Source organism: Hibiscus syriacus, unplaced genomic scaffold, assembly GCF_006381635.1.
Source record: "Hibiscus syriacus cultivar Baekdansim isolate YM2019G1 unplaced genomic scaffold, ASM638163v2 tig00112490_pilon, whole genome shotgun sequence".
Classification (NCBI taxonomy): domain Eukaryota; kingdom Viridiplantae; phylum Streptophyta; class Magnoliopsida; order Malvales; family Malvaceae; genus Hibiscus; species Hibiscus syriacus.
In genome coordinates this window covers 645,377-672,998 of record NW_024063343.1, presented here as the reverse complement: position 1 = coordinate 672,998, position 27,622 = coordinate 645,377, and the positions used below count along the sequence as shown (strand labels likewise).

Below are 27,622 nucleotides of genomic sequence, written 5' to 3'. Positions count from 1 at the left end.
CATAAACGCATCACTCTATTTCAAAAGTGAATCTTAGACTGTTTTAAGTACACCTCCTTTTGAAAAATGAAACCAAGATGATGATGATAAACGCATCACTCTTTTTCAAAGGTGAATCTTAGATTGTTTTAAGTACACCTCCTTTTGAACAATGAAACCAAGATGATGATGAAGACGATGACGTTAACGATCAAGGCCAACGACCCAACGTACTTGACGAGCCCCGTACCATTATTATTCAATCACTCATCGACATCGTCAAGAACTTAGAAAATATAAATAAATTTTATTATGTACTAGTTTGTAAACAATTTTTAATAAAAAATATTAATTTACTTTTTAATTATTTTTTTAATTTTAATATGGAAGAACTCGTCACCTATGACCGTTGCCCAAGTGACCTTTGTTGTTGTTCTTTGACCAAAGACTATAAACGAATATATTTCTAGAATTTCGAAAGAACTAGTCACCTCATTGTGATGAGTTCTATTAATTTCTTTTAAAAATGTTTAAAATTGAAATTATTTTTTATACTTTTTAAAAAATATTTTTATATGGACTTGATACATCGAGGTTATGAGTCGCATTTATTACAATAAATTAATGTGCTATGTGGGGCCCACTTATCGAGGTCAATTAAAACATAATATCTCAGGGGCATTATTTGGCCTATGAGAAATACACCTCGAGGTGACGAGATCCATAAGATATCTTTTAAAAAATATTATTTTTTTGTTGTGGTTGTTTTTTTTTTTTGTAATGGTCTATTTAAAATAGAAAGTTATAATGCTTAGGTGATGTGATTTGAGTGGTTACATTCAGTTGTTTTTTTTATCTTATCAGTGTGAGGAGTCCGAACGGTCATACTAATATATGATTGAAAATTTAATCAGATTATAATAGATTTTGTTCAAAAGACCAACGAGCTATGAACATTAAATTAGACTATTAAACATGACATTATGGAGAGAACAACAATGACCATGAGAAATGTGCATTAAGAAGAAAAAAACAACAAACTTAATACATTACTTTAAGGAAATAAATAAGACTAACCTTATGAACACCTTCAACAGTAAATAAAATCATAAACATAGCAATATTCATTATGATGTTTTAATCTTCGTAATCAGTAGACTTGTCAAAAGTAATATTAAGTTCTTCAATTCTCCATCTTTTTGTTGTAGTCGTTCATGTATAAATTGTAATGATGATTTTGGGTCTACATCATTTATGTTTGTTTCTTCGTCATTTGTCTGAGTTGGTGGGATATTCGAGCTGGAAGCAGCATTCTCAATCATACGAACAAGGTCGAGATCAGTGAACTCTACAAATAAATCGACATTAGATAAAGAATGATATAATAAGTACGTCTTAATCATGCTAGCAAGGTTGACATCATCGTTTAGATGAAACATTGTGCATGATAGTCGCAACTTATATATATATATACTATTCTACTGCTTTCGAGTTGAAAATTTGTTTCTATATTGAACTTCAAATCGTCTAGTTGAATATTCTTTTCGAAACATGTGGTTAATATTTACAATCGTAAAACACAGTTGCCGAATAGTTGCCATGTTCAAAAAAACTCAAGCTTTGGAAGTGAAAGACTGAAGTTGTTTTTGGTTTTTTTTTCTTCAAATGAGTAAAATAGCTTTCACCTTACACATTAATAGTTGATGAAGATTATTAAATGACCACTGAAAAGTTGGTGAAATGGTGCATTATTTAGCTTATGAGAAATACACATTTTTTTCATATGAATTAATAATGCACCACTAAAATTTTTTTCTAAAATAAGTTGATATATCACTGAAATTTTGTTGAAGATGATTAATTGTGTATTGAAAAGTTTTTGCCATGGTGTATTATTTGGCTTATGAGAAATACATGTTTTCTTATATGAAGTGATAATGCACCAGTTAAAAGTTTTCTGAAATGTATATATCACTGAAAAGTTGTTGAAGATGACTAAATGACCACTAAAAAAGTTTCTACCATGGTGCATTATTTGGCCTATGAGAAATGGTGCATTAAATGACCATATTTTTCTGCCATGATTAAATAACCTCTGAAAAGTTGCTGAAGATGATTAAATGACCACTGAAAGTTACTGAAATGGTGCATTATTTGACCTATGAGAAATACACGTTTTCCTTATATAAATTGATTTATCACCACCGAAAAGTTTTCTAAAAAGTTGCTTATATGGTGCATTAATTGGCCACTGAAAAGTTGTTAAAATGGTGCATTAATTGACCATTGAAAAGTTGCTGAAATAGAGCATTATGAGATGGCATTTCACTGAAAAGTTGTTAAATGGTCATTAATGATAGCTTGTTTTGTGTTAAATTGGCTTACTTAATGTGAATCTTCACAAAAATTGTTATGTTTACAACTGCCTTACACAAGCAAAAACCTATCTCTCTCTCAAGATATAGCTAACAAAATTTTCACAGTCGTGCACTTAAATTGTCAAGTTATCCAAAATGATGAAGGTGTTGTGTTCATGTCACAAAGGTCCATAAACGTGATGTTCCATATAGATGTATCTCATTGGAAAATGAAGCTAAAAATTGAAAGAAAACTTGGAGCTTTTGTTTCATGTTTGAGGTATCGACACATAATTTCAGAGACTCCACTCAAATATAGTGTAATCCAGCTTGATTGATGATGATGATGATGATATAGTTGTTATGGTTGGTCTTCATCAATATTCAAATAATCAAATGATTGAGATATACGTTGAAACTACATATGTTCCTACTTCCTCAACTAATGCACCTGTGATCGAAGAAGAAAGACCATCAGAAGATTGAGATAACCTTGTTAAGCGATTTGGTGAAAGTATTATTATTTTTAGCGAGGATGATGAAACTTTTGTTCCATTGATGACAGACGATGACACACCAATAATCGATGATTCTGATCGTCGATGATGCTTCAGAGGGACAAGTTTTTTATATAGAGGGTGACGTCTAGGAGACATCAGTTTCTCGTGGTCATACAATGTAAAATAATCTATCAATTTGGTTATATTCAATAACACCCAATCAACGACAAATGATATAACCCCAAATGCCTAAATATCATCATTTAGTTGCACTGCATGAGATAAACTATAATACCATGAGCAATCATGAGATTCCTGATATGACGAAGATATGCGCAGCCCACTGCAGTACCTTGGACGATGGATTAACAGAATTGGAAGTTGAGTCGCAGTTTAAAACTAAGAAGGATTCCCAACTAACAATAAATGAGTTTTGTATCAAAACTCATATGGAATTCAATGTTGTTAAGTCTGATTAGAAGACATTTTTTCAGGTGTATAAATAATAATGTCGGTTGTAAGTGGATGATACGTATCTCATACCTACATCGATTGATGTTGTGGGAAGTCACAAGGTTTCATAACCAGCATAGTTGTATGTTGAGCTCCTTGACACAAGACCACAAGCACTTAGATTCTGATGTCATATGTGCAAACTCCAAGCTTCTAGTGGAGAAAAATCTAAGGATCTCGCTTTTAATGATAGTGGCATCAATACGGAATACAATAGGTTATATTATGTCTTACTACAAGTCATGGATGGCCAAAAGGAAAGTTATAACACTATTTCACGGTGATTAGGATCAGTCGTACAATGATCTTCCACGTCTATTGCACGCAATTGAATTTTTCATCCCAAAAACCATTGTTTGCTCTTGATGGACATGTTATCCCAGGGAAGAGAGTTTTTGGAGGCTTGTTCTGGGCTTTTAAGTCATCCATTGAAGGTTTCTGTTACTGAAAACAAATGGTTCAAGTGGATGGGACTTTTCTATATGGCGTATACAAACAGGTCCTGATGATAGTTGTTGCACAAGATGGTGACAAAAACATCTTCCCCACTGCCTTTGCCATTGCTGAAAATGAATCTCAGGAAACTTGAAATTTCTTTCTGTCAAACTTGTGTTCTCATGTTGTCACTCAAGATGGGGCTTATATGATCTTAGACCGTTCACTTGGGTTATTGGCCACGATTGATAGACTAAGAAGTAGGTGGTCACCTTCCCATGCATTTCCTACGTATGTCATACATTATATTGCTTCCAATATTATGAAAAGGTTTAAAAATAAATATATCAAGAAAGAGATTATTAACATGTCTAACTTATTCTTTTTCCCTTCATTTATGGTTTTCATTTATCATTATACTTAAATCTAACTTCTTTCAGGATTCACGTTACTACAACAGAACTTCCCTGCAAGGCTGGAAAATCTAAGGAAGTATGGAGAAGAGGTTTATAAGTTTGTAGTTGAAATACATCGGGAAAGATAATCACAAGCATATGACGATCATGGCCAACGTTACAGTCATATAACAACTAATCTTGTCAAATTTATCAATCCATTGGTTAAATGGACTAGGCATCTTCATGTAACAAGTATTGTTCGGGAGACTTACTTCAAATTGGGTAAAGTATGGGCAGATAAAGGTGCCCAAGTGGAGGCATGCTCAACGAAGGCAAAAATTGGGCTCCAGATCTGGAGAAAGCAATGAACAAAAATCAAACACATGTAACATCAATGTATGTTCATAATTTTTCCAGACTCGATTCTGAATACATTGTCCATGCACTTGTTCGACCACATGAGGGTGAGAATTCTGCCACATAAACTGGTAATCTGAATAGAAGATGGTGTGATTGTTGTCGATTTCAAGCATTCAGATACCCATGTGCTCATGTGGTTACTGCATGTATGTATGTGAATGTAGACCTGTACTCATACGCTGATGATTGTTATAGTCTGCATATTATGCGCAACATATACAGTTGTGAGTATAAGTATCTCCTAAAAGAAGCATATCAGTCACCAACTGTTTCTGAAGAATGGTTTCCCAATCCATAATTACGAATGAAATTGAGGGGTTGTCCAAAATCTAGTCGAATTCATATTGATATGAATGATCCTCAGCGAGAGCAGGGTCTGTCAAAGCTTTGTGGCCACTGTAGAGGTAAAGGCCACAACAAGAAGCATTGTCCACATCTTTCAAAATATCAAGCAGGTCGATAAAACCTTCTTAATTGTATTCTTATGTTGTTTTGTTGTACCTGTTTTTGATAATTTATCAAAACAAACTTTACTTTTTTACTTTTTATATATAATTGCAAACTATAATGTTTAACTAAACTCAAATTCATACATATATTTAAAACATTTTTTCAACAAAATAAACAACTTTTCCTCTTTTTCTTCCTCCTCTTAATTTTACATTATTATTTTTCTTTTTCTCTTTCCTCTCGATAAGTCGTTTGTTGCGTCGATTTGGTAAGTCTTCATTATTCTTCTATTTCTCCTCCCCCTTTTCATCTTCTTGTGTTGATCAATAATCGACTTTATTGACTCTTTCACTCACTCCTCATCTGAAGATGAGCTTGATTATGAATAATCAATATCAGAGTAATAAGAGCCAAAATGATTTTTCGGAATTTTCTGAAATATTCTTGCCACAAATGCATGATTTGGTTCTCATATAACTTTATCAACTAACCCAACTCCTATTTATACTGAAAATTTCTCAAAATGAACGTTGGAACTCGTCGCATCCACACGATGAGTTCCAACGACTACAAACAACTAATTTTCAAATCTAAACGACTTTGAAACCAAATGAACTCGTCATCTCGACGTGACGAGTTCTAACTTTTTTAAAAAATCAATTCAAATTAAAAATATAAAAAATATATTTTAATGAAATTCGTCACCTTGAAATTACAAGTCCCCCTACACTGTAAAAAAATGTCGTATATCACAAAATAAAACTCTCGCAGCCCTATTTCCCAATTTATTTTAGCGGCTGCCATAATGGGAAAAAAAACTCTTCTTCTGCGTAGGGGTGTTCATTTTTTCAAATTAATTGAATTTAACCGACCGAACTGAATTAGTTTGGTTAATTCGTTCGGCCACCGAATTAGTTCGGTCGGTTAACGGTTAAGAAAATTTTTAGAATTCGGTTAACGGATAATTCAGTTCGAAATCGGTTAATTAACAAATTAAACGAAATTTAATTTTAAATTTTAAATATATTATATATAACATATGACCTCAACCCAAACCATTTAAAACACAATTAATAATTTAAGATTCAATAACTTTTAAACCTAAAGCATTATTAATTAAAAAATTTATATAAATTTTTATTTTATAATTATATATTATTTAAATTAATTGTAAACTGTTTTTTGAATTAAAAAATATTTAATTTTTATATAAATTAACCGAAATTAAATTTTAAATATTAAATATATTATATATAACATATGAGTTTAGCCCAAACTATTTAAAACTTAATTAATAATTTAAGATTCAATAACTTTTAAACCTAAATCAATATTAATTAATTAAAAATTTTATATAAAATTTTTATTTTATAATTATATATTATTTAAATTAATTGTAAACTGTTTTTTTGAATTAAAAATATTTAATTTTTATATAAATTAGAAAATTTTAAAAAATTTCAGTTAATTCGAAAATTAACCGAAATTTATTCTGTTCGGTTAATATTTTCGAAAAAAATAAATTCGGTTCAATTAACGGTTAAAGAAAAAAAAATTGATTAATTCGGTTAATGATAATTTGGTTCGATCGACCACCGAATTAACCGAATGAACAGCCCTAGTTCTACGTGTTACACTCCCTTGGTTAACTATATGGCTGACGTCATAAGAAACAAGAAAGTCATCCTCAAGCTTAATTCCTAAGAGTAGGAAATATTGTTTTGTTGGTTTTATTTGTGTTCCAATTGTGTTTTTGGATTGGTGTAGCAAACGCTTATGTGGTTTCATTTCCTTGTATATATTCAAGTTTTCGGGACTATTTTCCTCCTTCCGCTATCAAGGTCCATCCTTGGTATGAAGAGAGTTTTTAATGAGATCACCCTTCTATATACATTATTTGGTTCGAATGAAGAATTATATGGGTGAAATTTTTCTAAGCCCAATTTGGCAATTCCAACTGGAAAAAAATTAAGACTAAAATCCAGACAAAAATAAATATTTGGAGCTGTCAAGGATGAACCGAAGCAATAGCAAACGTGAAGAATCAATTTCAATTTCTTTCCGAGTATGTAATGATAAAAAGCAAAATTGTAACATCCGTGAGTATTTTTAAACTGAAAATCGATATCATTTCCTCAGATCACCACACAATCAAAGATCAGCTCTACCTGGATATCTTGGGAAGGGAATAACATCTCTAATGTTGTCGACGCCGGTGGCAAAGAGTATCATTCGTTCAAAGCCTAACCCGAATTCACAATGTTTAACTGTTCCAAAGCGCCGTAGGTCAAGATACCACTCGTATGGCTCAAGAGGCAGCCCCATCTCTGAAATTCTGTTAGGAATAACAACAAAAGTCAGTCTCAGTATCAACGTCAACGATATAACAAAGACAGTTTAAATTTGAGTTACAAAACTAAATTAAAATTATGACATGACCAAGGAAACGCTACCACGTACCTTTCCCGAATGACATCATAACGCTCTTCTCTTTGGCTTCCCCGATCATTTCTCCAACCTGAAATGTTTGGAAAATATCGACTCAAAAATGTAGCAAAGAAAAACGGAAGATTGTAAATACATATGTGATGGCATAAAAGAGAGAGAATGCTGGCCTTCGGCACAAGGACGTCCATAGCAGCAACGGTCTTCAAGTCATCATTGAGCCTCATGTAGAATGCTTTTATTCCCTTTGGGTAGTTATAAACAATAACAGGCTTCTGAAATTTAAATTCTGTCGAGTATCTGCAAGGTCAAAGGAAAACAAGATATTAGCATCCATGTTAAAAGCGAGTCGAAGAAAGAATTAGAAACACTGGCAATACCTTGGTTTAAAAAAGCGTGCATTAGGCGCGCTTGATGCTTGATGCGGCCGTTGCGATGGTCAAAACGCATCTGGCAGCCTGATGCGGTAGGGGTACATAATGCGGTCTGATGCGATCCGATGCGGTTGATGCGTGCCGATGCGTTTAGTAAAAGTTTTTTTGGGCGTTTAGTAAAATCTTGGCCGCCACAGTCCCGGTCAAGGTTAACCCTGACAAGAAAGCAACGTTGCACTGAGTGTGGTCGCCGTTAAAAACTTGGCCTACTACCGAGATGATGGAGCTGACTCGTACAGCTTCTGAGTCATGGGTTTCTTTTGATCATTCGACATGATGAAAAGCCCTGATCGCACAATGAAATAGATCAACAAAAGAAGGGCAAAACGGAGTGTAAGATGATGAAAGAGTGATGTTGAGGTGAAAAAGAGAGCTGTGAGGGTGGCGTTATAAGGAGGGAGGTGAAGTGTATATTTAATACACCTTTATCATACGCGTGTACCGTATTATCTAGAAAGGTGTAATGTTGTAATTGAGTCTGGAGTATTGTGCGCGTGTTTGGTTGAGAAGCTTTGCATGGATGTTAGTTGATGAGGATGTGACGCGTGCCTCGGACTCTTGGGCGGGCTTAGTAACGGATCTTTTTCTGTTTGATAATGGGCATGCGTTTCGATGCACTACTCGGTTGAATTAGTTCTTCGCATTAATTCAACCATATGGATTCACACTATAGTTCAAATTAAATTTTGATCTCTTAATTTAGTTATTTTAAGATGAAGAGGATTTGGTGTTTCTTGATGATGATCTTACATGGGATGCGGTGGGTAGAGTTTCCGGGGCTAATGAGTAAAGTCATTTCACTAGAGGATCAAGAAGAGGAGGTGATGATGGGATCGGCCCATCAAGAAATGATAAAGGAAAAATACTCGCTCTTGTTGATGAAGATGAGATGGAGGAAGACATTGGAGTGACTGATGATGATGAGGGAGATGGAGACGTGCTCGGGTTTGATGATGGGGATCTTGGAGACATTTAGTTTGTGACTAGAGAAAGTTTGGAGAACTTAGTGGGAGAAAGAGAAGTGGGGGCTATTGTTGATTTGTCTTTTGGTTGTTTTGATTTTCCTACGTGTATTTGTCTATTTTGTTATTCAACATTTATGAAGTACTATTAAACTACTTTTGGTATTAATTGAAGTATTTTTTATATATAAGTATTTACAAGGTATAAAATTAGTTCAAAAGTATTTTTTTTGTGAAAATTAGCGCATCGGGTTCGTGATGCGAGCGCATCACGCATTACGCATCGGCTTCGGAGAACTAAATGCATCAGAGCGCATCCCGCATTTTAAAACCAAGGGCAATACCTCAGAAGCTAAATCAATCCCCCACTTCATTCTCAAATTTCTTACCAACCTTCACGGCCTTCTCTAAAAGCTCCACCGCCGCCTGAGTGTATGTTATTCGTACAAAGGGAGTCGAAGCAACCATTTCAACCGATCAATGCAAACTTTATCATAACTTTTAGCCATGAATTCCATATCATCCAGGCATTTATCAAGCAACCAATTACACATATACTTCACATAAGCCTCAGCACAGTTCATGTCATCCTGCAAAGCATTCAGTCTTTGAATTAATTACCACATGAATATATTTTGCTCCGCATATAGCCAGACATAACTGAAGATCTGCAAATGCTATTTCAGGCTCTACCATCCAAAATTCTGCCAAATGCCTTGAAGTATGAGACTGTTCGGCCCGAAAAGTTGGGCCAAATGTATACACATTACTAACAGCACAAGCATATGTTTCAACTTGCAGTTGGCCGGACACTGTCAGAAAAGCTTGACGAGCAAAGAAATCTTGAGTGTAGTCAATCTTGCCATCCTTTTTGGGGATCCGGGTTTCAATGTAGATCTCTCCTCCAACTTAGAGAGACTTTCCTTCGCTCTGTTAAGTTCAGCCACAGAAGCAGCGATATCCGATTTGCTTGCTTTAGCAGCTTTAAGTTGTTTAACACCCTCTCCTCTCTCGCTCACAAGTTGCCTAGCTGCTTCTATATCCGCCTCGGACGGAGGAGGGTTTTTAATCAGTTCCTTCTCTAGCTTTTCAGAATCACTAATCAAAGTCGTAACTTGAAACATCTCACCGGCACCCTCACAATCACTAGTAGTAATAATTTGAGTGTGCACATAAAGGAAATTATGCTCTTGGAAAAACGAATGAGTAGCAAAAGCAAGTGCGTTCCTAATTCGAGCAAGGGAAGCAATCTGAATTCACATATAAAATTACCAAGGATTACAAAATTATAATAATAAAAAAAGGAAGCTAAACATATTGCACAACATATCTCGATATTATACAGCATAAAAACCGGTCCTACAGTCGCTAAATTAAACTCAGCAGAGTTTACTTGTAATGAAGATTGAAAATGCACCTTCAATACATTCAGATGTATTAAAATTTAAATCTTTTTATTAATAAAATACCGAAATAGTACTTCTTTTCGAAGTTTCATAGAAGAAAAGATGAGAATTCATACCGTGTTGGTCCTAGATCGAAGATGAAGATGATCCCTCAAGAACTCAAGTGTGAGCTTGGTTTTTGGAATCGGGTACTTAGCAGGATCCACCTCGCCTACAGAAACCACTTTTTCGACCCGAAGCTCAATCTTCTGCCTCGTGCCTTCAGGCGGCACCTTCAATATTCCATCCACCACAACGCAGGTGCCGGTTGCAACCAGCTTGCTTAGAACAGCCACTCCGGCGTCTACAATGACCTGCAAGTTCGCCGGGCACGATCCATCATTCAGTTCCAAGAATGCAAAAGTTTCCTTCCCTTGCTCTCTCCCTGCCTTAACCCAACCACAGGCGCGAACATTTTGTCCAGCTAGGCCAGCCCCGCCGTCTGGTCGGCTGACGATGGAACGGATCAGGACTCGGTCGGTGAATGCGTATTTCTCAACAGCGTCGGCCAATTTCATCGCAACGAGTTTGTCTGACGGCGGCGGCGCCTGATCTGTTTCCGCCATTGGATTTTCTAAGCTTGACAGAGATAAACGGTAAGAGTGATAGACTTTTATTTTGAAACTTAAGTGATATAAACCCAACAACTGAAATCTTATATGTTGTGAGCCTCCATTATAAAATAGTAATTTGATTATTTATATACTTTAAATTCGTCACTTTTTATTAAAAATTAGTAATAATCTAAGTTGAACGTTAACTTATTAATTGTTCTATGATAAAATATAATCTTAAAATTTGTATTTTATGGATTGACATTTCGCTTATATTATTCCGACCAGTTAGTATTTAAAACATTTTATCGTATAGATGGTGCTTGAAAGCAACAACAGTGTCAATAGACATAATAAAAATATAATTTTATCATATCCTAGTCAGTATGCTAACATCCAGCTAAAATGATCATTAAATTTCTAATTGAAAATTATAAGTTTGAAACATATAAATAGTAAATAGGTGACCGGTTAAAATTGATACCGGAAATGTTATATATTTTCACCAGAAATATTATTTGTATTGGAATAATAATGATAATAATCGGGAATGTTATTGTCGTATGTAAAATGCACCAAAAAATATTGACTTTAACATAACCGATTAATTACTGGAAACATTATCAGCCATAATAACATATTATGTAGCGTTTATGTATCGTAATAGGTAGCGCATTTTTAAAGTTGATGGGGACTTAGAAATCCGACGATAATAAAATAGGTTAATTACTTGATTTGTTATTAATATTATCAATATATTAGGTAGTGCCTAAAATATTACCAAAGTTTAAGCTGATGAAGTCTTAGAAATCTGACAATAACAAAATATGTTAATTATTGGAAATATTATCAACCATAATAACATAACAACTAACAATTATTTAACATAATAGGTAGCGCTTGTTTAAAGCTGATGAGGACTTGGAAATTCGACTATAACAAAATATGTTAATTACTTAATTTGTTATTAGTATTATCAACATATTAGGTAACGCCTAAAATGTTACCAAAGTTTATGCTGATGGAGCCTTAGAAACCCTACGATAACAAAATATGTTAATTACTGGAAACATTATCAACCATAATAACATAACAAGTAGCGCTTATTTAATATAATAGGTAGCGTATGTTTAAAGCTGATGGGGCCTTAGAAATCCGACGCAACAAAATAGGTTAATTACTTAATTTGTTATCATTATTATCAACATATTAGGTAGCGCCTAAAATGTTACCAAAGTTTAAAGATGATAGAGCCTTAGAAATTTGAAGATAATAAAATAGGTTAATTACTTGATTTGTTATTAGTATTATCAACATATTACCGTGTACATTGTTAATTTACTTATTACTTGAACCTCGGTATCGGTTTGTTTATAGGTTAATAGTATTGTAAACAGTAAAATATTGTTAACCTAACCATTTAATTGATTTAATATCGGTAATTGTATTGAAAATATCATTGTTGTTTAGATCAAAAGTATCGATACCTATACAAAAAGTATCGAAACTTTATGTTCAAGCCTATTATCATTAAACTGGTAGATTTTTACCATTTATATTGTATATTTACCTATTACTTTAATGTAATAGGTTTCAAAATTATAAGTATTGATACTTGTGATACATGTATCGATACTTTTTGTGTGCATGTTATTTGAGAAGCATATTGGACTAAAAGTATCGATATATATACAAAGAGTATCGATATTTTATGTTTACGCCTATTATCATTAAATCGATAGATTTTTATCATTTACATTGTAAATTTACCTATAACTTTAAAGTAATTGGTTTCGAAATTATAAGTATCGATACTTGTTATACATGTATCAATACTTTTTGCGTATAAATTGTTGAGAAACATATTGGACTAAAAGTATCGATACCTATACAAAGAGTATCGATACTTTATGTTTATGCCTATTGTTAGGTACCAAGGTTCAACATATTACCGTGTACATTGTTAATTTACCTATTACTTTAAAGTAATAGGTTTCAAAATTATAAGAATCGATACTTATATGACAGTATCAATACTTGAACATTTACTCCTATTTTCATTATACCGATAGAAAAATTTACCGTGTACATTGTTAATTTACCTATTACTATAAAGTAATAGATTTCAAAATTCCACGTATCGATACTTTATACATGTGTATCGATCCTTGATGTTTACGCATATTATCATTATACCGATTGACTTTTACCGTTTACATTGGAAATTAACCTATTACTTTAAAGTAATAGGTTTCGAAATTATAAGTATGGAGAATATATATATGTTTGTCGATACATTTTGCGTGCAAATTGTTTGAGAAGCATATTGGAATTAAAGTATCGAGACTGATATAAAAAAGTATTGATATGATATGTTTACGCTATTATCATTATCTCGGTATACTTTTACCGTTTAGATTGTAAATTTACCTATTACTTCTACAATGCTCATTATATATGGGTTATCATAATGTTGGATCATCTACAATGCACTTCAAAGAGGTAAAGCAAAGGAAATCGTCAATGGGGATGTCAATGCACTAATTGCTTACTTCATACCGCTACTTGGAGTTTCGATACTTGGAATTTCGAAACCTATTACTTTAAAGTAATAGGTAAATTAACAATGTAAACGGATAAGTCCATTCTTTTTTATAACCCCTTCATGTTTTATGTAACTATGAGCCCTTTCCATATGTTCCCTTGTATCGTGTACTTGAACCATGCCAAAAAGCTTGTAGAATAGAGTTTCCCGTAAGTCGTGGCTGGAATCAATTTTGTAGTTCGGATTATCTAGGTTAATCATGTTGACTGCATAGCTAATAAAACCCCCTTGTAGGATCCAAATGGTAAGCTAGGAATTGGTAAGACAAGCTTCCTTTGAGGGCCATTGAACTCAACCCCTCCCAGGTAAGGACTGCATGATTAAACATTACATAGAATAGTTGTATTCAGTTCTTGAGGATTTGTTCTTCAATGTATATAAGAATAGTTGTAATGATCTCCGTTAACATTTCGAAACCAGTAAGTATCATGCATGCAATACCCTATATCCTCGAGGCATACAACAATAAATATGCCACTTAAATATTTACCAAGAGCAGTAGCTTCCGTATGAAGACTGAACCTAGAATCAACCATTATGCCCATATTGCTCAAGAGAACTTGCTGAATGAAGGGATTAGTACACAACCGCAAGCATTTGATCTTCACCCAAGTATAAGTTTCCTCAGACATCTCTGTTGCAGGATTTTAGCAGAATACTTGGGTGACGATCGAATTCTCGCGATTGTGTACAAATCCCTTCATTCAGCAGGTTCTTTTGAGTAGTATGGGCATAATGGCGAAGTTGACTCTAGGTTTGATCTTCATACAGAAGCTATCGCTGTTGGTAAATCTTTAAGTGGCAGATTTCTTGTTATCTGCCTCGAGGATATAGGGTACTGCTTGCATGCTACTTATTGGTTTCGAAATGTTAACGGAGATCATTACAACTATTCTTGTATATATTGAAGAACAAATCTTCAAGAACTTAATACAATTATTATATGTAATGTTCAATCATACACTCCTTACCTGGGAGGGGTTGAGTTCAATGACCCTCAAATGAAGCTTGTCTTACCAATTCCTAGCTTACCATTTGGACACTGCCCTCTGGGTTTTATTGGCTATGCAGTCAACATAGTTAACAGCTTCCTTCATCCTTTGGCATTCAGTCATACTGTCAAGATTTAAAATGTGCAATCAATTAAAAGTTCTTTAATACTTTAATCCGATTACCATTTCAACAACAATTACACAAATACATTGATATTTACTAGAAGTACATATAACCACTCAGTAGTTTCTTTCGATTCCCTTCAATGTTGATATTCTCGGGCTCCATTTTAATGTCATTTTCGCGAACACTGATTGTATTTTCTACCTATAATCGGTCTCAAATGCTTATTTACTTTGAAAACCCCAAACCCATAAACATAACCCATATTTCTGAATATTACAATATTAAAAAACTAGGGTTTCGAAAACATACATTTCGATTCGATTGCATTAACAACAAACAACTACGCTTTCAAAATACCTTGTTACTATTTCACAGCAACTAATACGCTTCGATTTCTAAAACTACGGTCATATTTTATCTATTTCTCTGGTTTAGGGTTTTTTTATATTTTAATCGGTTATGTTATTTATATAAACCTATTACTTTTATATAAAGTAATAGGTTTCGAAATTATAAGTATGGAGAATATATATATGTTTGTCGATACATTTTGCGTGCAAATTGTTTGAGAAGCATACTGGAATTAAAGTATCGAGACTGATATAAAAAAGTATTGATATGATATGTTTACGCTATTATCATTATATCGGTCTACTTTTACCGTTTAGATTGTAAATTTACCTATTACTTCTACAATACTCATTATATATGGGTTATTAGAATGTTGGATCATCTACAATGCACTTCAAAGAGGTAAAGCAAAGGAAATCGTCAATGGGGATGTCAATGCACTAATTGCTTACTTCATACCGCTACTTGGAGTTTCGATACTTGGAATTTCGAAACCTATTACTTTAAAGTAATAGGTAAATTAACAATGTAAACGGATAAGTCCATTCTTTTTTATAATCCCTTCATGTTTTATGCAACTATGAGCCCTTTCCATATGTTCCCTTGTATCATGTACTTGAACCTTGCCAAAGAGCTTGTAGAATAGAGTTTCCCGTAAGTCGTGGCTGGAATCAATTTTGTAGTTTGGATTATCTAGGTTAATCATGTTGACTGCATAGCTAATAAAACCCCCTTGTAGGATCCAAATGGTAAGCTAGGAATTGGTAAGACAAGCTTCCTTTGAGGGCCATTGAACTCAACCCCTCCCAGGTAATGACTGCATGATTAAACATTACATAGAATAGTTGTATTCAGTTCTTGAGGATTTGTTCTTCAATGTATATAAGAATAGTTGTAATGATCTCCGTTAACATTTCAAAACCAGTAAGTATCATGCATGCAATACCCTATATCCTCGAGGCATACAACAATAAATATGCCACTTAAATATTTACCAAGAGCAGTAGCTTCCGTATGAAGACTGAACCTAGAATCAACCATTATGCCCATATTGCTCAAGAGAACCTGCTGAATGAAGGGATTAGTACACAACCGCAAGCATTTGATCTTCACCCAAGTATAAGTTTCCTCAGACATCTCTGTTGCAGGATTTTAGCAGAATACTTGGGTGACGATCAAATTCTCGCGATTGTGTGCAAATCCCTTCATTCAGCAGGTTCTTTTGAGTAGTATGGGCATAATGGCGAAGTTGACTCTAGGTTTGATCTTCATACAGAAGCTATCGCTGTTGGTAAATCTTTAAGTGGCAGATTTCTTGTTATCTGCCTCGAGGATATAGGGTACTGCATGCATGCTACTTATTGGTTTCGAAATGTTAACGGAGATCATTACAACTATTCTTGTATATATTGAAGAACAAATCTTCAAGAACTTAATACAATTATTATATGTAATGTTCAATCATGCAGTCCTTACCTGGAAGGGGTTGAGTTCAATGACCCTCAAATGAAGCTTGTCTTACCAATTCCTAGCTTACCATTTGGACACTGCCCTCTGGGTTTTATTGGCTATGCAGTCAACATAGTTAACAGCTTCCTTCATCCTTTGGCATTCAGTCATACTGTCAAGATTTAAAATGTGCAATCAATTAAAAGTTCTTTAATACTTTAATCCGATTACCATTTCAACAACAATTACACAAATACATTGATATTTACTAGAAGTACATATAACCACTCAGTAGTTTCTTTCGATTCCCTTCAATGTTGATATTCTCGGGCTCCATTTTAATGTCATTTTCGCGAACACTGATTGTAATTTCTACCTATAATCGGTCTCAAATGCTTATTTACTTTGAAAACCCCAAACCCATAAACATAACCCATATTTATGAATATTACAATATTAAAAAACTAGGGTTTCGAAAACATACATTTTGATTCGATTGCATTAACAAACAAACAACTACGCTTTCAAAAATACCTTGTTACTATTTCACAGCAACTAATACGCTTCGATTTCTAAAACTACGGTCATATTTTATCTATTTCTCTGGTTTAGGGTTTTTTTATATTTTAATCGGTTATGTTATTTATATAAACCTATTACTTTTATATAAAGTAATAGGTTTCGAAATTATAAGTATGGAGAATATATATATGTTTGTCGATACATTTTGCGTGCAAATTGTTTGAGAAGCATACTGGAATTAAAGTATCGAGACTGATATAAAAAAGTATTGATATGATATGTTTACGCTATTATCATTATATCGGTATACTTTTACCGTTTAGATTGTAAATTTACCTATTACTTCTACAATGCTCATTATATATGGGTTATCAGAATGTTGGATCATCTACAATGCACTTCAAAGAGGTAAAGCAAAGGAAATCGTCAATGGGGATGTCAATGCACTAATTGCTTACTTCATACCGCTACTTGGAGTTTCGATACTTGGAATTTCGAAACCTATTACTTTAAAGTAATAGGTAAATTAACAATGTAAACGGATAAGTCCATTCTTTTTTATAATCCCTTCATGTTTTATGCAACTATGAGCCCTTTCCATATGTTCCCTTGTATCATGTACTTGAACCTTGCCAAAGAGCTTGTAGAATAGAGTTTCCCGTAAGTCGTGGCTGGAATCAATTTTGTAGTTCAGATTATCTAGGTTAATCATGTTGACTGCATAGCTAATAAAACCCCCTTGTAGGATCCAAATGGTAAGCTAGGAATTGGTAAGACAAGCTTCCTTTGAGGGCTATTGAACTCAACCCCTCCCAGGTAAGGACTGCATGATTAAACATTACATAGAATAGTTGTATTCAGTTCTTGAGGATTTGTTCTTCAATGTATATAAGAATAGTTGTAATGATCTCCGTTAATATTTCGAAACCAGTAAGTATCATGCATGCAATACCCTATATCCTCGAGGCATACAACAATAAATATGCCACTTAAATATTTACCAAGAGCAGTAGCTTCCGTATGAAGACTGAACCTAGAATCAACCATTATGCCCATATTGCGCAAGAGAACCTGCTGAATGAAGGGATTAGTACACAACCGCAAGCATTTGATCTTCACCCAAGTATAAGTTTCCTCAGACATCTCTGTTGCAGGATTTTAGCAGAATACTTGGGTGACGATCAAATTCTCGCGATTGTGTGCAAATCCCTTCATTCAGCAGGTTCTTTTGAGTAGTATGGGCATAATGGCGAAGTTGACTCTAGGTTTGATCTTCATACAGAAGCTATCGCTGTTGGTAAATCTTTAAGTGGCAGATTTCTTGTTATCTGCCTCGAGGATATAGGGTACTGCATGCATGCTACTTATTGGTTTCGAAATGTTAACGGAGATCATTACAACTATTCTTGTATATATTGAAGAACAAATCTTCAAGAACTTAATACAATTATTATATGTAATGTTCAATCATGCAGTCCTTACCTGGAAGGGGTTGAGTTCAATGACCCTCAAATGAAGCTTGTCTTACCAATTCCTAGCTTACCATTTGGACACTGCCCTCTGGGTTTTATTGGCTATGCACTCAACATAGTTAACAGCTTCCTTCATCCTTTGGCATTCAGTCATACTGTCAAGATTTAAAATGTGCAATCAATTAAAAGTTCTTTAATACTTTAATCCGATTACCATTTCAACAACAATTACACAAATACATTGATATTTACTAGAAGTACATATAACCACTCAGTAGTTTCTTTCGATTCCCTTCAATGTTGATATTCTCGAGCTCCATTTTAATGTCATTTTTGCGAACACTGATTGTAATTTCTACCTATAATCGGTCTCAAATGCTTATTTACTTTGAAAACCCCAAACCCATAAACATAACCCATATTTATGAATATTATAATATTAAAAAACTAGGGTTTCGAAACATACATTTCGATTCGATTGCATTAACAAACAAACAACTACGCTTTTAAAAATACCTTGTTACTATTTCACAACAACTAATACGCTTCGATTTCTAAAACTACGGTCATATTTTATCTATTTCTTGGTTTAGGGTTTTTTTTATATTTTAATCGGTTATGTTATTTATATAAACCTATTACTTTTATATAAAGTAATAGGTTTCGAAATTATAAGTATGGAGAATATATATATGTTTGTCGATACATTTTGCGTACAAATTGTTTGAGAAGCATACTGGAATTAAAGTATCGAGACTGATATAAAAAAGTATTGATATGATATGTTTACGCTATTATCATTATATCGGTATACTTTTACCGTTTAGATTGTAAATTTACCTATTACTTCTACAATGCTCATTATATATGGGTTATCAGAATGTTGGATCATCTACAATGCACTTCAAAGAGGTAAAGCAAAGGAAATCGTCAATGGGGATGTCAATGCACTAATTGCTTACTTCATACCGCTACTTGGAGTTTCGATACTTGGAATTTCGAAACCTATTACTTTAAAGTAATAGGTAAATTAATAATGTAAATGGATAAGTCCATTCTTTTTTATAATCCCTTCATGTTTTATGCAACTATGAGCCCTTTCCATATGTTCCCTTGCATCGTGTACTTGAACCTTGCCAAAGAGCTTGTAGAATAGAGTTTCCCGTAAATCGTGGCTGGAATCAATTTTGTAGTTCAGATTATCTAGGTTAATCATGTTGACTGCATAGCTAATAAAACCCCCTTGTAGGATCCAAATGGTAAGCTAGGAATTGGTAAGACAAGCTTCCTTTGAGGGCTATTGAACTCAACCCCTCCCAGGTAAGGACTGCATGATTAAACATTACATAGAATAGTTGTATTCAGTTCTTGAGGATTTGTTCTTCAATGTATATAAGAATAGTTGTAATGATCTCCGTTAATATTTCGAAACCAGTAAGTATCATGCATGCAATACCCTATATCCTCGAGGCATACAACAATAAATATGCCACTTAAATATTTACCAAGAGCAGTAGCTTCCGTATGAAGACTGAACCTAGAATCAACCATTATGCCCATATTGCGCAAGAGAACCTGCTGAATGAAGGGATTAGTACACAACCGCAAGCATTTGATCTTCACCCAAGTATAAGTTTCCTCAGACATCTCTGTTGTAGGATTTTAGCAGAATACTTGGGTGACGATCAAATTCTCGCGATTGTGTGCAAATCCCTTCATTCACAGGTTCTTTTGAGTAGTATGGGCATAATGGCGAAGTTGACTCTAGGTTTGATCTTCATACAGAAGCTATCGCTGTTGGTAAATCTTTAAGTGGCAGATTTCTTGTTATCTGCCTCGAGGATATAGGGTACTGCATGCATGCTACTTATTGGTTTCGAAATGTTAACGGAGATCATTACAACTATTCTTGTATATATTGAAGAACAAATCTTTAAGAACATAATACAATTATTATATGTAATGTTCAATCATGCAGTCCTTACCTGGGAGGGGTTGAGTTCAATGACCCTCAAATGAAGCTTGTCTTACCAATTCCTAGCTTACCATTTGGACACTGCCCTCTGGGTTTTATTGGCTATGCAGTCAACATAGTTAACAGCTTCCTTCATCCTTTGGCATTCAGTCATACTGTCAAGATTTAAAATCTGCAATCAATTAAAAGTTCTTTATACTTTAATCCGATTACCATTTCAACAACAATTACACAAATACATTGATATTACTAGAAGTACATATAACCACTCAGTAGTTTCTTTCGATTCCCTTCAATGTTGATATTCTCGGGCTCCATTTGAATGTCATTTTCGCGAACACTGATTGTATTTTCTACCTATAATCGGTCTCAAATGCTTATTTACTTTGAAAACCCAACCCATAAACATAACCCATATTTATGAATATTACAATATTAAAAAACTAGGGTTCGAAAACATACATTTCGATTCGATTGCATTAACAAACAAACAACTACGCTTTCAAAATACCTTGTTACTATTTCACAGCACTAATACGCTTCGATTTCTAAAACTACGGTCATATTTTATCTATTTCTCTGGTTTAGGGTTTTTTTATATTTTAATCGGTTATGTAATTATATTTAATCGATACCATTACCCTTACTGAAGTCTTAATACTTTTGTATAATGTATCGATACTTTCGAGACGTTTTAGTTTTTTCAATTCTTTTCAATTCTTAAAGTACTGATACTATGATACATATGCTTTTAATAGTATCGATACCGTCAACATGTCATATTGTCATATTGAAACCGGTTTTGTCAAATTTCAACATGTTATATTGTCATGTATCGATACATGTGTATAAGGTATCGATACTTTATGAGCGCTATTATTACAATTTTTTAAAATTCATAAAGTGCCGATACTTTGATGCATATGCTTATTAAAGTATCGATACAAATGTCAACCATTTCTGTATCTTTTTACCGGTTTTGTCAAATTGAAACCGGTTTTATCAAATGTAAGGTATCGATACTTTTGAGACCATTTCATAAAGTGCCGATACTTAAACATGTTATATTGTTATGTATCGATACATATGTAAGGTATCGATACTTTTGAGACATTTTCCTTTTTTTTCGTTTCCTTTAAATTCTTACAATATCGATACTTTGTCAAATTTTAACTGGTTTTATCAAATTTCAATTGATTTTGTCAAATTTTAACCGGTTTTATCAATTTCCAATCGGTTTTGTCAAATTCGTTACCTGTATAAAATTATCAATACCTATATAGACAATATCAATACTTGCATTTACGCCTATTATCAATATACTGGTAGACTTTTACCGTTTATATTGTAAATTCACCTATAACTTTAAAGTAATAGGTTTCAAAATTTCACGTATCGATACTTTATACAAGTGTATCAATACTTTGTGCGTGCAAATTATTGAAAAGCATAATGGACTAAAAGTATCGATACCTATACAAAACATATTGCTACTTGATGTTTACGCCTATTATCATTAAAGCGATAGACTTTTACCGTTTATATTGTAAATTTATCTATAACTTTAAAGTAATCCGTTTCGAAATTCTGCGTATCGATACTTTATACATCTATATCGATACTTTTTTGCGTGAAAATTGTTTGAGGTACATACTGAAATAAAAGTATCGATACTTTATGTTTACGCCTATTATCATTAAACATGTAGATTTTTACCGTTTACATTGTAAATTTACCTATTACTTTAAAGAAATAGGTTTCAAAATTATAAGTATCGATACGTGTTATGAATGTATTGATACTTTGTGCGTTCAAATTGTTTGATAAGCATATTGGAATAATAAATATCAATAAGTTATGTTTACGCCTATTATCATTAAACCAATAGATTTGTTACTGTTTACATTGTAAATTTACATATTAATTTAAAGTAATACGTTTCAAAATTCTAAATATCGAAACTTTGTTGTTGAAATTAAAAAAATCGATACTTTAATAACATGTATTGATACATTTGCACGAATATTGTTTTACAATAATAGAGAAATTTGGAGTATGTGTACAATACTTTAATAACTAGTATTGATATTTCAACAATCCTTAAATATAAAATAAAGATACTTGTAGTATGGGTATCGATACAAAAACATAAGTATGGATATAGAAACTATGCAATTAATGTTTCAAAATTAATATTGTTGATACTTGGAGTAGGTGTACAATATTCTAATAACTCATTCATCTTCTATCAAATGATATAGAGCAATCAACCAACAAATCTTCAGAAAATCCTGACCAATCAACCAACAACGCTTCGGAGATCAAATATTTTGATATATTCAGAGCAATCAACCAACATAAAATGCGAGGGAAATCCTGACCACCGTAATTTTGAGGCACAAGCTAGAAGATTGGATAAGTGAAGAATGTTTTCTGGATCAAATCCATTTCATCCAGCTCATGAAGATAAGATAACCTTAAATCAAAACCATCTAAGAGAAACATAGCAGATGCATATTTAAAATCTCGAAGGTGATATATCTGGTTCTCAAACATATAAAGCATCATAAGCATATCGGACTTATGATTTGGGTGCTACACGGGAAATACAACCAAATGCAACCAAAATTCTCAGAATTGAACGGTACATCTTTTAATAATATTAAAGAATAGAAGATACCCACGTAAATAACAAGTATGAGTACTTGGAATTTCGAAACCTATTACTTTAAACTAATAGGTAAATTAACAATGTAAACGGATAAAAGTATTCCGATATAATAAAAATAGTCGTAAATGACAAGTGGCGATACTTGTCATTTACGCCTATTTTCATTACACTGGTAGACTTTTACCGTTTACATTGTTAATTTAGCTAAGTATTGATACTTTATACATGTGTATCCTTCAATTATTTTTATTATTATTACAAATTGTACCCCTCAATTTTCATGATTTTGGTTGCCCTTTGTTGCATTTCTCGTATACCACCCAAATCATAAGTCCAAAACATTTCTGAAGCTTTAACTGTTTGAGAACCAGATGCATCACCGTCGTGATTTTAAATTTGCATCTGATTCTACATCAGGTATGTTTCTATTTGACGGTTTTGGTTTATAGTTATCCTATCTTCATGAGCTGGATGAAATGGATCTTATCCGAAAGACATTCTTCACACATCCAATCGTCTAGCTTGTGCCTCAAAATTATGATGGTCGGATTTCCCTCGTGTTTCATGTAGGAAAAACAATGAAAATTAGGATTAATCAATGATAACATAAATTTTCTAAGTTAATAAGGAGAGACTGTTGAGCATGTTATTGTTTGAAGGGAACAAAGGTTGACAAAGCTCATATTTATAGTGGAGCTCAAATTGAAATTCAAATTCAAAATTAAAATTGAAATTGAAAATTGTATAATTGTTTCATATTGTTCAAGTAACATGTGTTATCAGCCAAAAAGCAGGGAAAACAATATTGGTTCAATTCAAAACTGAGTTGCTTCACAGAAATAAAGCACTCACATGGAAAATGATACGAGATAGTCAGATTGGATTCTTTATAGTGCCCCATCAAAATAGAATCTTTATTGTGTAAGTCATATGTTGTATTATGGAATATTAAAAATACACAGTTTTGTTTATATGTTTGAGTACATTTAAATTAAAAATAGTGTATTATGTGTATGGATAGAAAATATACACACAATATAAGTAAACGAAACATAAAAACAATGTTATACATAATAATGTTCTAATAGTCTACCCACAAAGAAAATAAACCGAAGAAAAATAGTTATTTCTGACAAAGTCCGGAACATTCAAATACTCGCGTATGTTTATGCCTTTTGCTGAGGATATATATAAATAATATAAATTAGCAAACAAAACATGTTCAATAATGTAATAAGAAACCAATTTCGTATAAGTAGGCATAAATTTGTGAAATACCTAAAGCATTGTCGTTCCAAGATGAAGCGTTAAAAGGATGTGGACATATGTAATTGTATTGCTATATAAATACATAAATTGTAAATCAACCAATGTATGAACATATAGCTGAACGGAAAGAACATATGGCAAACATGTAACTTACTGGATTATAAATCATTTTTCGGCTGAATCATCCACTAACAGTGTATTTTCCGGGTTGTATTAAGGAAACGTATTCCAAACATCTTGTAGATCTTTACATTAGGTAACAATATCTTTTTTTGCACTTTTCTTAATCTTGTTTATACAAACAGTAAAACTTAAATTTATAGGAATCATAAACAAATAAAAGTAAGCTACGCAAAATGACATGCATCTTACCCAAATGAATATAAAGTGGTCACACAATAAAGGTAGTTTGTGAAGTGCACGATCAATGTTATGCCTGAGATTGTTAACAATTTCTAAGAATAACATCCAATTGTAAATTATCCATTTATCTATAGTAATTCAATTACTTAACAGTGTTTACCTCAACTTGGAAGACCAAATGGCAACAATAAAATTTTCTAAACAAAAATTAAGAAATTCATATACACTTGGTCTCAGTATAACATCTACAACATGAACAAAATGACATTAAAATTGTACGTTTATATGTTAAAGTAATGTATCGAAATGAACAAATTTAAAACCTGTGGAATTTTTTTAAAAGTAGGTAGGACTCCATTGACATAAAAATGACAAGTTTTATTGTCAGTGGTGTTGCAGACACCATATATTTATTTAGATCTTCATCATCATCATCATCATCTATAATGTCATCCTCTTCATTTAGGCACTTGGTTGTTCATCGCTGTTATAAGAAAAGCAAATACATTTTACAACATGTAAATATTTAGAACATAAATAATGAATTAACTAACTCGTATGATGCCGTTGACGGAATTCGTTACGCAAGTTGGAGACTTCATCACGCAATGATAAAATATCGACTCGTATTTCCCCGAGTTGGTCATTAATGTGCCTCATACGAGAATCAAAATGCTCCCAAAAATTAACCATGTATTTCATCACTGACTTCATTGTAATATCCTCTTCAACTCTAGCATCTTCCATCAGTTGGTGGTCATCATTGTCAATGGGGTCCAATTGCTCTTTTTCTTGTTCTACTCCAATGCCATATTTTTTACCCGAACCAACATTTTCAATAAATTCGTATTCAGCTTTATTCATGGATAACATATCAATCTTCCAGGATAATTGAACAGGGTAGTCAAGCAAAAAATCCACTTTATTCTTCTTCAACAGATGGGTAATGACACATCCATATGGTAGAGAATTTGTAATAGATTCACCATTTCTAACTAAATTAAGAAGTGTGTGGAATATTAATTGTGCAATGTTTGGAGCGGTTTTTGAGCTATACTTTGCTAACCACCAATAATTGATATCTCGAATTACAGAAAATTTTCCACCGAAAGGCCGAATAAACCAAGTGAGCATTTTTTGAAACACTCTGGTCTCCACATCTAGGTGAATGTGGCTATTTCTATCCACACGTTTAATTGTAGGATCTAAATCAGTTTCATTGGAATCCCCTTTATTCTCGACACATGTACCCGCAGCAATAGATTCCAGAGATATATATATATATATCCTTCCCCATTACATGAGTATTTATTCCGATGATATTGTTCCTATTAGACTCATGGTGGAATGAGGCATTATTTTAGAACACTCAAACAAGGTTTGGGAAATATTTTGGTTCCATGTCAATAACACGTTCAGGACAAATCTTTCTTGCTTTGAAATGCCAATAAAATTTTTCTTTCTCTTCATCAGTTCTAAAGTTGTTTGTATCAAACGACCTGATTTGGTCAGAATTTCTTATTTGAGAAGAAGACCTTAGTTGAGAAGATGACCTTGGTTGAGAAGAATTGTGTCTCGGACATTACATGGAACACAAAACGATTAATGAAAAACCAATTGATTCCCTAAATCACTAAAACTCTAATTTAGGACAAAATCTGAATAAATTTACCTGCAAATTTTATCGTGATAGTTGTAAGAAATGTTTCCAGTGCAAAGGATATTTTAGGAAGCTTGAATGGTGCAATATTTCTGAACGAAAGTATTCATCGGAGTGGAAGAGTTCTCTTTTTCCTTTTGGGTTTAGGGTTTTTGATTACAAGTATGAAGGATCGATTCTTTTTTTTCTTAAATAATGAAGACGAAAAAAATGCATTACCAGTTTGTTTATAGGTTTATAGTAATGTAAACGGTAAAATATTGTTAACCAAACCAGTTAATTGGTTTAATGTTGGTAATCGTGTTAAAAGTATCGGTGTTGTTTAGATCAAAAGTATCGATACCTATACAAAAATATTGAAGCTTTATGTTTACACCTATTATCATTAAATCGGTAGATTTTTACCGTTTACATTGTAATTTTACATATTACTTTAAAGTAATAGATTTCAAAATTATAAGTATTGATACTTGTGATACGTGTATCGACTTTTTATGTGCATGTTGTTTTAGAAGCATATTGGACTAAAAGTATCGATACATATACAAAAAAGTATCAAAACTTTATGTTTACACCTATTATCATTAAACCAGTAGATTTTTACGCTTTACATTATAAATTTAGCTATTACTTTGAAGTAACAGGTTTCGAAATTATAAGTATTGATACTTATGATAAGTGTATCAATACTTTCTACGTGCATGTAGTTTGAGAAGTATACTAGACTAAAAATATTGATACCTATACAAAAAATATGGTTCTTTATGTTTATGCCTATTATTATTAAACTGGTAGATTTTTACCGTTGTAACCCCCTAGACCCGGTCTGAACGTTAGACCCAAACCTAAGCAGTCACATGTCTCATTCAGAGATTCTTTTTATATTTAAAACAACTTATAAAACATTAGAGGTAATACAGAACAAAATATCGATAATACGGTTATATACAAAACGATAGCAAAATACATGTCACCAAATACAACTAAAAAACATGTAGAGGTATTCGTTCATACAAGAGTAAAAGTAGTTGATTTCCTCTTATGCCAAATCTGCTAGATTACGGTCTGTTGTTATCTAAAAAAGGGTAAAATTTACATAATGGGCTAAAAAGCCCAGTGTGCTCCATACAATATATAAAAATAAACATACAGATAAAATCTTTCAATAAAATCGATTTATGCAACATGTTTTTTTCAAAAACATGAACACTACCCCCATCCTTACATAATATGTTTGTGTAGGTTCCCCAGAACCATACACCCCGCACAACCAG

At 32.9% G+C, this 27,622-nt stretch overlaps 1 protein-coding gene and 1 pseudogene across 1 annotated transcript; both read right to left on the bottom strand.

The window, feature by feature from the left end:
* Positions 1 to 7,147: 7,147 nt before the first annotated feature.
* On the bottom strand, positions 7,148 to 7,836 carry LOC120180095 (asparagine--tRNA ligase, cytoplasmic 1-like). The gene is made up of 2 exons (XM_039185502.1): positions 7,513 to 7,836; positions 7,148 to 7,387 (listed from the first exon to the last, which is right to left on the bottom strand). The coding sequence occupies exons 1-2, from the start codon at positions 7,722 to 7,724 to the stop codon at positions 7,204 to 7,206; spliced, it is 396 nt and encodes a 131-aa protein (XP_039041433.1). The 5' UTR covers positions 7,725 to 7,836; the 3' UTR covers positions 7,148 to 7,203.
* Positions 7,837 to 9,318: 1,482 nt separating this feature from the next.
* On the bottom strand, positions 9,319 to 10,934 carry LOC120180093 (annotated as a pseudogene).
* Between the last annotated feature and the right edge of the window lie 16,688 nt (positions 10,935 to 27,622).

Bases quoted from the DNA above. Each gene is read 5' to 3' on its own strand.
- LOC120180095 (XM_039185502.1), bottom strand. From the start codon at position 7,724: ATGAGGCTCAATGATGACTTGAAGACCGTTGCTGCTATGGACGTCCTT. The intron at 7,388-7,512 runs GTACGTGGTAGC...TATTCCTAACAG, and splicing joins TATGATGTCATTCGGGAAAG to AATTTCAGAGATGGGGCTGC.